A 14,689-nucleotide genomic window follows, 5' to 3' on the forward strand; every position below is an offset into this window, starting at 1 on the left:
AGTGTCAGCTAGAGGGTTATCCTAAGGAGAATGAGGAGTACAAGCTGGGGTGTGGTGGGAGAAGAGAGTGGAGAGCCCTAAATCAATCAGTGGTATTCATTGCATGCTTACCATGTGCAGAGCACTGTACTAAGCACTCGGTAGAATACAGTTCAACAGAGTTGGTACACATGTTCCCTGTCCACAGAGAGCTCTAAATCTAATAAGTCAGAATTTTTGTTTAGTTCTGGGTGACCTTGGGCGTGTCACTTAACTTCTCCGTGTCCCAGTTACCTCCTCTGTAAAATGGAGATTAATACCGTGAGTCCCATGTGGGACATGGACTGTGTACAACTTGATTACCTTGTATCTACCCCAGCACTTAGTACAGTGCTGGCACATGGCAAGCACTTAACAAATCCCATAAAAAAAGAGAGAGAAATGGGTAGCTTATTGGAAGGTTTTTGAGGGGAAGAGTGATAAGTTCTGGAAGACATTCTAAGATGATGATCCAAGGAGGATAAAATGAAGAGGGGAGAGACTTGAGATGGATAGACCGGTAAGGAAGTTTTTGCAGTAATTTTGCTGTGTGGTGATGAGAGTGAGATAGAAATCACGAGGTCGGAGAGGATGGCATATCCAAGAAATATTGTAGGAGGGGGGAAAACCGGAAGGATTTAGAGAAAGACAGAATGTGGGAAGTGAAGGACAGACACCAAAGTTACAAGTTTCTGGAACTGGGAGGACGGAGTGGTTATTTGCAGGGATGGGAAAGTTGGGAGAAAGAAAAGGCTTAAGAACAAAAACAAGGAGTTGAGTTTTTGCCATACTGAGTTTAAGATGCTTGAAGTCAACTACGTAGGAATGTCCTAGAGGCAGGAGAACTTTGGTCTGTTAGGCCTGGAGGGGAACCAATCCTTTCACCAGAATACCCAAGAGGCAGAGCAATGAACTCAGCCTCCAAGACTGCACAGAGCAAATTGTGGAAGGCACAGATTGCTGAAGGGATTCTTTACACAAGGCAGGAGCCCAGTAAAACACGGAGCATTCCTGGAAGTTGGATAATGAATCTGCAACAGCTGGCGGTGTCCAGATATCCCAGAGCCTAGCAAGAGAGCCACCTTTTAGTGTGCCAAACAAGATGACTTCAGTAAATCGCACCTGTAAGCTGTCCTGGGCTTTAGTGGCCCGTCGCAGAATTTCTGCTGATTTGGATCACATTTCCCCCCGAGGCTTTCCATCTCGGCGCCGAGCTTTATGTCAAAACTCTTGGCATTGTTGTCCGGACTTTCTGCACATTTGCTTGCAAAGTAGTTTGTCTGATACATCCGGACGGAGGAATTGTTCCGGTATTCCAGGTAGGAAGGTAAAGGATGCTGCTGCTCTGGTTTCAGTTCCTCGTTGCCTGGAAGGAGAAAGACCCACATTCATTCATTCATTCATACATTCAATCATATTTATTGAGCTCTTACGGTGCACAAAGTACCGTTCTAAGCACTTGGGAGAGTACAATATAACATAGAATGTTTGCCCAGAACAGGGACTGTCCAGATGGAGAATCAAACCATCAATGGTACTTATTGAGCGCTTACTATGTATACAGCACTGTTCTAAGTGCTTGGGAGAGTACAGTATAACAGAGCTAGCAGACACATTCCCTGCCCGTAATGAACTTACAAAATATCAAAAAGACTCCCTTACTACTGTTCAGTGACCCACACTGTCACTATCATGGTCCTTATCATCATCTTGGTATTTATTGAGTGCTTACTGTGTGTAGAGCATTGTACTAAGCACTTGGGAGTTAATAATAATAAACAGTGGTATTTGTTAAGCACTTATTATGTATCAGGCACTGTACTATGTGCTGAGGCGGATACAAGCAAATTGGGTTGGACACAGTCTCTGACGAATGTGGGGCTCACAGTCTCAATTCCCATTTTACAGATGAGGTAACTGAGGCCCAGAGAAGTGAACTGACTTGCCCAGAGTCACACAGCTGACAAGTGGCAGAGCCGGGATTAGAAAACATGACCTTCTGACTCCCGGGGCCTTGCTATAACCACTAAGCCTTGCCTCCTCTGCAACAGAGTACACCAGATTCCCTAACCTGAAACGAACCATGGCCCGAAGTTATTTTCTCAGGGGACTCTTAGGGAGCCGTAGAAACGGGATCCCAGCAGCATCCCAGGAGACTGCTGATCCTAAAACTGGAAGGAGCCACGAGAAGCATCTAAGCCGGATATGGAATCCTCGGTTGGATTCCAGAGCCTTTCCGAGGTCTGGTTAGTTACCGTAAACTTACCATCCGCCTCGCTCACCACCACGGTAAAGTATTTGACAGCTCCGTTGGTATCACTGAACCAGCTGCAGTTGAAACGAAAGTTGATGGAAGATTTGCTGATGAGGGCCTCCTTCTTATTCACCCGAATGTGTGACGGAGGAGGTGGTGGTCCTGGAATAGGAATGGGTGGGAGAAACAGAAATGAAGACTGAAATAAATAAAATAATGAAAAACGAAAAGGGTTAATTCTCACATTTTACCACATGCAGCAGCCATTGAAATGGACGTCCCAACCCACTCAACTCAAACCATCGTTTAATGATGATAACAATGGTATTTTTTAATAGTGTTTGCTTAGCCTTTACTATGTGCCAGGCACTGTACTAAGCACTGGGGTAGACAAGACAGATTGGACACAACCCATGACCCACATAGGGCTTACAGTGTCAATCCCCATTTTACAGCTGAAGTAACTGAGGCACAGAGATGTGAAGTGACTTGCCCAAGGTCACATGGCAGAAAAATGGCAGAGCCAGGATTAGAACCAAGGTTCTTCTGACTCCCAGGACCTTGCTCTACTCACTAGGCCATTCTGCTTCTAATTTATTAAGCACTTATTAGGGGCCGAGCACTGGGACAGACCCAAGATAATCAGGTTCCACATGGGGCTCACAGTTTAGATAGGAAGGAGAACAGCATGGCTTAGTGGAAAGAGCACAGGCTTGGGAGTTGTGGGTTCTAATCCCAGCTCCGCCACTTGTCAGCTATGTGACTTTGGACAAGTCACTTAACTTCTCTGTGCCTCAGTGACCTCATCTGTAAAATGGGGATTAAGACTGTGAGCCCCACATGGGACAACCTGATCGCCTTGTATCTACCCCAGGGCTTAAAACAGTGCTTGGCACATTGCAAGCGCTTAACAAATACCATCATCATTATTAGCAGGCATTGAGTCCCCGTTTTGCAGATGAGGGAACTGAGGTGCAGAGAAGTTAGAGGACTTGCCCAGGGTCACACAGCAGACAGGTGGTGGAGCCGAGATGGAAACGCAGACACTCTGACTTTCAGGCCTGTGCTAAGTTGTTTGAGATCAGGGTTGTGTGCAGAGACGGGTGGGCGGGGGGGGAAACCGAAAATTAAGCACTGGGACAAGATAGCGTTCGCCTGAACGCTCTGAAGGACCTCATAGGAGAAGTTCCAGAACACATGGCAAGAGTGTGGAACCCATCAGGGCAGTTGGCTACTGGGGGAGGGTCAGAGTGATCACCAGTCCTATCTACAAATCAGGAGTTCCCCGAGTGATTCTGGACAATACCGAGGGAGCGATAAGTCTCAGACTTGTACCTAGAAAAGTGGCAAAAAATCAATAATTCCGTTTAGGATCACTGAGGCATTGGTTTCTCTAAGGGGAAATCATACCTCACTGCTCTGCGGGACTCTTTTGAAGATGTTGATAAGCATATGGACAGAGTGTATATAACATGCAAACAAAATACGCAGTCATGGCACGTTTTCACTATGTGTTAGGGCTAGGCTGTGAAGTTAGTGTTACGGAACCTTCTTCTGACAGCACCTGCATGCCTGAAAATAATCTGATGCAGGGTTGGCAGGATGTTCGTGTGCATGTATGTGTGGCATCAGATGCCTTGAGTAGATTTTCCAGTCGTAGCTTTTGCAACAATACCACACCCATGTTACAGGAGAATGAGGTGTATTTATAATTTCCAAAGGAATCTGACAGGGTTCCATAACCAAGGATTAATCCCAACCCCCACCTCCCTCTACACACACACATATACACAAAAAAACCCTGAGTAATCATGGGATTTGTGGGAATGTTTTTGTCATGGCTAGAAAATTAGCTGACAGACAGGATAAACCAGTAGGGATGACCTGGCGCACGTTGGCAGAAGTGTAAATTGAAGGGCCCCTCAGGGAACGAGGCTAGAACTGGTTTTGTTTAACAATAACTGTCGTATTTGTTAGTACAGCCAAGCACTGTACTGAGCACTAGGGCAGATACAGGTAACCAGTTAAACTTCTTCACAAGTTTTCTGGAAGAGAGAGTGATTATTTCTAGCTCCAAGGTGGAGAGGACATATAGCTTATGAGAAGCAGCATGGCCTAGGGCTAGAGCCTGCCATGTGGCCTTGGGCAAGTCACTTTACTTCTCTGGGCCTCAGTTGCCTCATCTGGGGATTGAGGCTGTGAGCCCCCCATGGGACAGGGACTGTGTCCAGCCCGACCTGCTTGTATCTACCCCAGTGCTTAGTACAGTGCCTGGCACATAGTAAGTGCTTAACAAATACCATAATCATCATTATTATTGCTTTTCTAAATTCATTTAGATGGGGATATGTGGCAGGAAGACCTCAAGAAGATGAGTGAATGGGCTGAAAAGTGGCAGAAAATATCAACATAGGCAAATACGAATAATAATAATTACAGTATTTGTTAAGTACTTACTATGTTCCAGGGACTGTACTAAACCCTAGGGTAGATACAAGCAAATCGGTTGGACACAGTGCTTTGTCCCAGTGGGGCCCACAGTCTCAATCCCCCTTTTACAGATGAGGTAATGGAAGCCCAGAGAAGTGAGATGACTTGCCCAAGGTCACACAGCAGACAAGATTAGTGGAGCCGAGATTAGAACCCATGACCTTCTGACTCCCAGGCCTGTTCTCTATTCACTCTGCCATACTGAAAATGCAAGGTAACGCGGCCAGTTATGAACTGCCGGCACCGAATTGGGAATGTCTTCAAGAGATCTCTACTTGGATGTTCTGCCGTCACCTCAAACTTAACATATCCAAAACAGAACTTCCCCACCCAAATCCTATCCTCCCCTTGAATTCCCCATCACTTTAAACACTCTCTCACAAGCTCTTTAGCCTTGTCTCCTCTCTCTCATTCAACCCACATATTCGATCTATCACCAAATCCTGTTGGTGATAGCTTCATGACGTCACTAAAATCTGTCCTTTCCTCTTCATCCAAACTGCTACCCCCGTAATCCGAGTACTTATCCCATCCTGCCTTGATTAGTGTATCAACCTCATTTGCTGCCTCCCTGCCTCGTCTCTCCCCTTTCCAGTCCAAACTTCACTCTGCTGCCTTTATACAACTCCCCTCGAGCCCCACAGCACTTAAGTATGTATCCATAATTCATTTATTTATTTTAATGTCTGTCTCCCCCTCTCTACTGGAAGCTCGCTTTGCGCGGGGAATTTGTGTGTAATATTGTCATGTGGTACTCTCCCAGGTCCTCAGTACAGTGCCCTGCTCGTGGTCAGTGTTCAATAAATACGACTGATCGGTTGACTGGAATGAGATCACGGTGTCATTTTGATAGTCCTTTCAAATTACCTGTCCATTTTTCAGTAGCACCGAGAAAGGCCACTGAAATACAGGGCATCCTAAAGAAGAGTATAGGAAATGAAACGAAAGGCCTGGTTTTACCCCTTTATAAGTCAATTGATAAATCTACTGAGTGCTTACTGTGCGCAGGGCACTGAACTAAGCGCTTGGGAGAGGACATTACAACAGAGTCGGTAGACATGTTCCCTGCGCACAAAGAGCTTGCAGTCAAAGGGGGAGACGGACATTAAAATAAATTACATGGATACAAGGATGGATATATAAGAGTTGTGAGGCTGATGTTGGGATGACTATTACTCGATCAGTTGTATTTATGGAGTGCTTACTGTGTGCAAAGCACTTGGGAGAGTACAGTATAAGAGTGTTGGAAGATACATTCCCTGCCACCAGGAATTTAGAGTCTAGAGAACCATCTACCCCTACCCCTGGGGTAATAATTATGGTGTTTGTTATGTGCTTACTACGTGCCAAGCACTATTTTAAGCATTGGGGTAGATACAAGTTAATCATATTGCACACAGTCCCTGCCCCACATGGGGCTCACACTCTTAATTCCCATTTTACAGATGAGGTAACTGAGGCCCAGAGAAGCTAAGTGACTTCCCCAAGGTCACATAGCAGATAGTTTCAGTCTCTGCCGGGATGCCAATCCATGGGGGCAGGGGAAACTGTCACCCCCCCACCACAGGCGTGGTACTAAGGAGGTAGAGAGAAGAGTTTCAACCCAACAGTGCTGCCCATGATGCCAACCGAATCAGAGTCTCTGCCTCTTGGCATAAGACCAGGAAGAGGCACAGATATTCCAGCGTGGGATCGGAGAGCCGATCTAAACAAACTCCCCTTGGGAAAGAAGACAGTCACCTAAGGAGACGGGTTCTACGGAAACACAGAAGCAGAATTCACTTGGAGAAGCAGCATGGTGTAGTGGACACAGTATTTCACTTCTCTGTGCCTCAGTAACCTCATCTGTAAAATGGGAATTGAGACTGTGAGCCCCATGTGGGACAGGGACTGTGTTCAACCTGATTTGCTCGTATCCATCCCAGTGCTTAGCACATAGTAAGTGCTTAACAAACACCACAATTATTATTATTATTAATTATTATTACTTACGATCGATCATGGTGATGGTGCTGTCTTCAACGACCTCACTGGTCATACCAGCTGACTGTACTTTGATAGACACCAAGTACCTTTTGTGGGGTACCAGCGTCATAATGTTGAACAGAGACCTCTCTTTCTCCAGCTTTTTGGAAAATTCAACTTCCTGGGTATCCATCTTCTTACATTCAATGCTGTAACTGTCAAAATCGGAATCGGGAGGGATCCAGGAACAGGCAATGGCGGTGGAGTTCTGTGGTCGGCAGTGAAGGTTTTGTATCTTGTCTGGCTCTAAAGGAAGATGAGAAAATGAACATTTAGAATATCCGACAGTTGTGGGCGGAGAACCAGTCTATCAACGCCGTTGTACTCTCCCAAGTGTTTAGTACAGTGCTCTGCACACAGTAATAATAATAATGACGATGGTATTTGTTAAGCGCTTACTATGTGCAAAGCATTGTTCTAAGCGCTGGGGAGGTTAATCAGGTTGGACACAGTCCACAGGCTGATCATCATCATCAATCGTATTTATTGAGCGCTTACTGTGTGCAGAGCACTGTACTAAGCGCTTGGGAAGTACAAGTTGGCTGATGGGATTAACGGTGAGTTCCACTGGGCTTCCCAGCCTCTCCTGTGGCCCTTCAGCAGAGAACGTGGAGAGGAGAGCAGTCCTGATTGCTTCCAGTTAACAGCAACAACAATAATAATAATAATATAATTAATATACAATATAATAATAATAATAATAATAATAATAATAATAATAATAATTGCACTTTTTGTTAAGCACTTGCTGTGTGCCAGGCACTGTACTAAGCGCTCGGGTGGATATGGGCAAATCGAGTTGGACACGGTCCCTGTCCCATGTGGGGCTCTCAGTCTCAATCTTCCCTCCCACATCCCAGGAGACGGAGGAGGGCTGGGACTGTCGGCATCTTACCTCCCTGGGGGGAATGGGGGAGCCAGCCGAGGATGGATCCGGACCCCGTGTCGTTTCCCCACTGGGGCCCACCCAGTCCCGACCTTCCACCACCTCAACTCAGCCACTTACTACAGAGGCACAGTAGGCACTCAATAAATACAACTGATTGATTTTTTTTGAAGAGCCTTAAAACAGAGCGTTGATAACCAAATGTCCAACTGTCACACCTACAAATCAAGTATCTAGTGTTCAGTAAAACTATCCAATTCCCTTAAGTACCAATCATAGGAATCAATCAATCAATCGTATTTATTGAGCACTTACTGTGTGCAGAGCACTGTACTAAGCACTTGGGAAGTACAAGTTGGCAACATATAGAGACAGTCCCTACCCAACAGTGGGCTCACAGTCTAAAAGGAATGCATCCCAAGACGTAACTCTAAATCCTCACCATAAGTAGGGAAGAAGCAGTGTGGCCCAGTGAAAAGAGCATGTGTCTGGGAGACAGGAGGGCTTGGGTTCTAATCCTGGCTCTGCCACTTGTCTGTCGTGAGACCTTGGGCAAATCATTTCATTTCCTCTGTGCCTCAGTTACCTCGTCTGCAAAATGGGGAGTCAATACCTATTCTACCTCCTACTTAGACTGTGAGCCCCATGTGGGACCTTATTAATGTGTTGCTACCCCAGTACATAGAACAGTGCTTGGGACCTAGTAACCACTTAATATCATTATTATTATTATTATTATTAATAATAATAATAATAATAATAAGCAATAGAAGCAGTGTGTCCTAATGGCAGGAACACGGGCTTGAGAGCCAGAGGACATGGGTTCTAGTCCCAGCTCCTCCACTTGTCTGCTGTGTGACCTTGGGCAAGTCACTTCACTTCTCTGTGCCTCAGTTACTTCATCTGTAAAATGGGGATTAAGACTGTGAGCCCTGCATGGGGCAACCTGATTACCTTGTATCTACTCCAGCTTGTAGAGCAGTGCTTGGCACATAGTAAGCGCTTAACAAATACCGTTATTATTATTATTATTACTATAAACTTTCTTTTATCCAAGTACAAAGTTCGCCACAAGCAGATTACTCTATTTATTTATTTATTTATTTTACTTGTACATTTCTATCCTACTTATTTTATTTTGTTGGTATGTTTGGTTCTGTTCTCTGTCTCCCCCTTTTAGACTGTGAGCCCACTGTTGGGTAGGGACTGTCTCTATGTGATGCCAATTTGTACTTCCCAAGCGCTTAGTACAGTGCTCTGCACTTAGTAAGCGCTCAATAAATACGATTGATTGATTGATTTGACCGCCCCCCCCATCCAAGGAAACATCAATTTAGCACCTGGTAGAAAACTCATGGGAAGAAATGGGCAGAATTGCTGTTTGCCTAGAGGACTAAGCACGAAAGCTCTTCATTCATTCATTCATTCAATCGTATTTATTGAGCGCTTACTGTGTGCAGAGTACTGTACTAAGCGCTTGGGAAGTACAAGTTGGCAACATATAGAGACAGTCCCTATCCAACAATGGGCTCACAGTCGGGAGCAGCAAGGCTGCTGTCATGGTATTTACTATGGACAATGAAATGTTTGTATTTCAACAGTTTGCACAGCCATGGGGCCTCCAACTTAAAGTGGATGGAGCCAAGCCCCCTGAGATGGATGTTCGGGAGATGCTGAGTGAAGAAACCATTGCATTGGTGGGAATTTCTGGGGCTCTATTTGATCTGATTAATCACTTGGCATTTGTTTTTCTGGTGAATCCTTTTCTGTTGGGTAATGCTAGCTCAGGAACCCAGGATTCCGGTTAAATGACGGGGCTATGGACTTCTCTTCCTTTGGATTTCAGCTGCATCCTGATCCCAAGACAGTTAGAAAGAGGTGCAAGACTAGTATCTTTAACCCACTGAGGGATAGGGGAGCAATATGGCATAGCCTGGGAGTCAGAAGGTCATGGGTTCTAACCCCAGCTCTGTTACTTCTCTGCTGTGTGACCCTGGGCAAGTCGCTTCACTTCTCTGGGCCTCAGTTACCTCATCTGGAAAATGGGGATCGAGTCTGTGAGCGCTGTGTGGGATAGGGACCGTGTCCAACCTAATGTGTTTGTAACCACCCCAGTGCTGCCTGGCACATAATAAGTGATTAACAAATACCACCATCATTATTATTATTATTATACAAGTTAATCGGGTTGGACACAATCCCCGTCCCATGTAAAGCTTAGTCTTAATCCACATTTTACAGGTTAGATAACTGAGGCCCAGAGAAGTGAAGTGACTTGCCCAAGGTCACACAGCAGACAAGTGACAGAGCCAGGATAAGAATTCTGGTCCTTCTTACTCCCAGACCTATGCTCTCTCCACTAGTTGATAAATATGGATGACTGTCGCTTGCAGAAAGTGATAGAGACAGATTTGTGATTAAGGAAAGGAGGGGAGGGGTTAGGACAAAATAAGTCCAGGAAGAGAAGCAGCTTGACTTAGTGGATAGAGCATGGGCCTCGGAGTCAGAAGGTCCTGGGTTCTAATCCCAGCTCTGACACATGTCTTCTGTGTGACCTTGGAAAAGTCACTTCATTTCTCTGGGCCTCAGTTACCTCATCTGTAAAATGCGGATTAAAACTTTGAGCCCCATATGTGGGACAACCTGATTAATTTGTATCTCCCCTAGTACTTAGAACAGTGCTTGGCACATAGTAAGTGCTTAACAAATGCTATTACTGTTATTATTATTATTCTCTGGGCCTCAGTCATCTCATCTGTAAAATGGGGATTAAGAATTTGAGCCCCATGTGGGACAGGGACTGTGTCCACTCTTTCTTCTACCTCAGTGCTTAGAACAGTGGTTGGCACATAGTAAGAATTTAACAAGTACCATAATTATTTAGACTTTTAGACTTTTACTCTTTTAGACTGTGAGCCCACTGTTGGGTAGGGACTGTCTCTATATGTTGCCAACTTGTTCTTCCCAAGCGCTTAGTACAGTGCTCTGCACATTGTAAGCGTTCAATACAATTGATTGATTGATTGGTACAGTGCTCTGCACACAGTAAGCGCTCAATAAATACGATTGATGATGATGATGATGATGATAATTATTACTATTATTATTATGAAAATGAGTGAACCTTTCAAGACACATATTCTGTTTTGCTTGCAGGACGCAGGCCCTCCTCCTAGCTCTTAATGGTTTCCACACGACTTTGAATCTCGCTCTTCCAACACCAACCAGTGAATTTAAAGTTCCACCGCTACGCTAAGAAGGGATAATCCCTCATAATCCACCCCACCGGAGACCCGAGGACTCAAAAATGGCATACTGGTTCTCACTGTTCCAAATATTGGTTGGCTGTAGGCTCTCAAGACATCCCCACTGGAACTCCGCAGGCTGAATTGGTAGAACCGACCGGGTCGGAGGCCATACACGATACGCCCCTGTGATTTCCTGGTGCTGTACGGGTTGAAGATGTTGAGTTGATCTTTTGGAGTCCACTGCAGTTCAAAATCATCGTAGTCTGTCCAGTTGGGCGGGCCCTTCCATGTGATGGCCAGGGAAGTGTTGGCGACATCTGCAAATGCCATCGTGTTTGGAGGACTGGGTACTACAAAGTAAGGAAGAAGGGTCATTCATTCATTCAGTCATATTATTGAGCACTTACTGTGTGCAGAGCACTTGGGAGAGCACAAAATAACAACGAACAGACACATTCCTGCCCACAACAAACTCACAATCTAGAGGGGAAGACAGACATTATACATTATAGACATATACAGATAGTCACGTATTCATTCATTCAATTATATTTATTGAGCACTTACTGTGTGCAGAGCACTGTACTAAGCACTTGGAAAGTACAATTCGGCAACAAATAGAGACAATCCCTACCCAACAATGGGCTCACAGTCTAGAAGGGGGGTAGATAGACAACAAAACAAAACAAGTAGACAGGTATCAATAGCATCAACGTAAGTAAATAGAATTATAGATATATACACAAATTATAGATGTACACATATGTGCTGCGGGGATGGGAGGGAGGAACATGAAAAAGCATCTGGCTTTAGGAAAGCTTATAAGAATGGATGGGTTTGGGTTTTTAATCCTGAGAAAAGGCCTAGATAATCTGGGAACAGAAAGCAGCGTGGTTTAATGGATAGAGCACGAGCCTGAGGGTCAGAAGGACCTGAGTTCTAATACCAGCTCTGCCACATGTCTACTGTGTGATCTTGGGCAAGTCACTTTATTTCTCTGGACCTCAGTTACCTCATCTGTAAAATCGGGATTAAGACTGTGAGCCCCATGAGGGACATGGAATGTATTCTACCTGATTAGCTTGTACCTACCCTGGTGCTTAGTACTCTGGGCTCGGTAAATCCTAACGATTGAATAATAATTAATAATAATTATGGTATTTATTAAGCACTACTTACTGTGTGCCAGGCCCTGTACTAAACGCTGGGGTGGATACAAGAAAATTGGGTTGGACACAGTCCCTGTCCCACACGAGGCTCACAGTCTCAATTCCCATTTTCCAGATGAGGTTACTGAGGCCCAGAGAAGTGAAGTGACTTGCTCAAGGTCACACATCAGACAAGAGGCAGAGCTGGGATTAGAACCCATGAACTTCTGACTCCAAGGCTTGTGCTTTATTCACTACCCCATGCTGCTTCTCTGGATCGACACCCTTATCGTCTGTGGTCATCGTGACTGCTCGCAGGCCCCAAATCCCTCGTCAGAGGGGTACCGAAACTACCTTTTCCAATTCCGATTCTTGCTGAAATTTGACCAGCAGCAGCAGCAGTGGAGTCCTTACCTGTTCTACTTTCAATGGTGACGGTATTAGCCAGGTCGCCACTGTGAGTCACAACGACCAAGGTGTACTTTCTCCCGGGAACGAGGCCCTGAAAGTGCCACTCTGTCAAGTCTTTGTGTTTCAGGCTCTCCTTCCGCGTGCCGTTGGGGTTAGACAGAATCAGCTCATAGTGGTCTAGGTCTCCAGAGGCTGGACTCCACGTGAACCAGAGGCTGTCTGTCATGTTCCGATTCGATCCCTTCAGACTATTCACTGGAGCTGGAACTGAGCCAGAGAGAAAACATCACTTTAAAGTACTCAATCACCAATCATTCATTCAATTGCATTTATCGAGCACTTACCATGTGTGGAGCACTGTGCTAAGTGCTTGGGATCATACGAAACAGCAATAAACGCACACATTCCCTATCCACAATGTCTTGCCCCCTCCTACCTCGCTGCTCTCTTACTACAACCCAGCCCTCACACTTCGTTCCTCTGGTGCTAGCCTTCTCACTGTACCTTGATCTCATCTATCTCACCACTGACCTCTCTCCCACATCCTGCCTCTGGCCTGGAATGCCCTCCCTCCTCATATCTGACAATTACTCTTCCCTTCTTCAAAGCCTTATTCTTCTCCAACAGGCCTCCCCTAAGTCCTCCTTTCCTCTTCTCCCACACCCTTCTGCGATGCCCTGGCTTTCCATTTATTCCTTGCCCTCCTCAGCCCCACAGCACTTAGATACATATCTGTCATTCATTTATTGATATTAATGTCTGTCTCCCCCTCTAGACTGTAAGCTCTTTGTGGGCAGGGAGTGTGTCTGTTATATTATATTGTACTCTCCCAAGTGCTTCGCACAGTGCTGTGCACACAAAAAGCACTCAAATACGACTACCCAACTGGCCCTACTAAGGGTAGGCCCTTTTGAAAGGAAGGACTTTAGAGGCATGAAAACATAAGATTCCTGGGGTCTGGCTAGAGATAGGTATTTCCACGCCGGTTGTGTGCAGATGACAGTCACTCACACAAAGCGGTAGAGACAAATTTGTGATTAAGGAAAGGGGAATAAAATGAAATAATCCCAGGAAAATGAGTGAACTTCTCAAGAACTTCTATTTTGCTTGCAGACTCTTATCAGTATCTGCTTGAGGTCAAATCTTGCTGTTCAAATCCTAACCAGTGGGCTGATGCTCCATTGCAACAATAAGAGGTAATAACCAGTCCTACCCCACCCACCTGGAGCTAAGCAACTGAAAAGTACTAAGCGAGTAGGTACCAAGCGCTTAGTACAGTGCTCTGCACACAGTAAGCGCTCAATAAATACGATTGAATGAATAAGTAACGGCTTCTCTTCCACCACTGAGGGCCCCTTCTCCCAGCACTCTGTGCAACAGCCATGCTGTCCCACTGGCTCTTCTCCGGACCACCGAGGAGACTCTGTACCATCCTGTCTCCCAATTCCCCAATGAAAAAGAGAACAGTACTCTCATCATGAGGCCTCCCAAAATCCTCAAGCAGACTGGTGGCTCCTGGTGTGTTCACTTTGGCTACGGATGTACCTTGGACTCCGAGCCCCGAGGAGCCTGAGATTCTGCTCCTCTAGCCACAAGACCCTGATGATTTTTGTCTACAGTATTACTGCATTAAATAACAACAGCAAGGTTCGAGAATCAACAACAAAGTACTGCACGCAATTTTGGCCAATCCATCAACAGGGAAGCCAAGGTTGTGCCTGTGGGTAGGAAGGAGAGTCAGGGAAATCTTAATCCACTGTGAAGAGTGAGCTGAAATGGGGTAAAGACAAGGCAGACAAGTCCGAGAAACAATAGAAGGGCACCCGATGCACAACTTGAAACAGTGCTTGTGAATTCTTGGAAGTGGAATCAACAGGCAATGCAAGGACAGTGGCTGACTTGATTTGAGCATAAGCATTATGAAGCTTCAGGAAGAATCTGTATGAATTCACCACAGGTGCTACTTGGGAGTGAAAATACTGGTCTTATTTGTTAAGCACTTAACTTTATGCCAAGCACTGAGGTAGATGTGAGATAGTCATGCTGGACACAGGTTCCTGTCCCACATGGGGCTTACAGTATAAGTAGGTGGGAGAACACATTTTTATTGACTCCCCTTTTTCTTCAGTTGAGGAAACTGATGCACAGATAAGTTAAGTGACTTGCAGGGTTCACAGCAGGCAAGTGACAGAGTCAGGATTAGAACCCA

The 14,689-nt window shown here is 45.4% G+C and overlaps 1 protein-coding gene across 1 annotated transcript in view; it reads right to left on the reverse strand.

Moving 5' to 3' along the window:
- PTPRB (protein tyrosine phosphatase receptor type B) overlaps window positions 1–14,689 on the reverse strand; it is a 118,652-nt gene that overhangs the window by 22,598 nt on the left and 81,365 nt on the right. Inside the window, exons 17-21 of the mRNA XM_038756023.1 lie at window positions 12,484–12,747; window positions 10,990–11,271; window positions 6,755–7,033; window positions 2,285–2,434; window positions 1,141–1,384 (exon numbers count right to left, since the gene is read on the reverse strand). Coding sequence (XP_038611951.1) covers window positions 1,141–1,384; window positions 2,285–2,434; window positions 6,755–7,033; window positions 10,990–11,271; window positions 12,484–12,747 — 1,219 coding nt within the window. The remainder of the gene's footprint in view (window positions 1–1,140; window positions 1,385–2,284; window positions 2,435–6,754; window positions 7,034–10,989; window positions 11,272–12,483; window positions 12,748–14,689) is intronic.

The sequence above is a fragment of the Tachyglossus aculeatus genome, chromosome 14, assembly GCF_015852505.1.
Source record: "Tachyglossus aculeatus isolate mTacAcu1 chromosome 14, mTacAcu1.pri, whole genome shotgun sequence".
In the NCBI taxonomy this organism is placed as follows: Eukaryota; Metazoa; Chordata; class Mammalia; order Monotremata; family Tachyglossidae; genus Tachyglossus; species Tachyglossus aculeatus.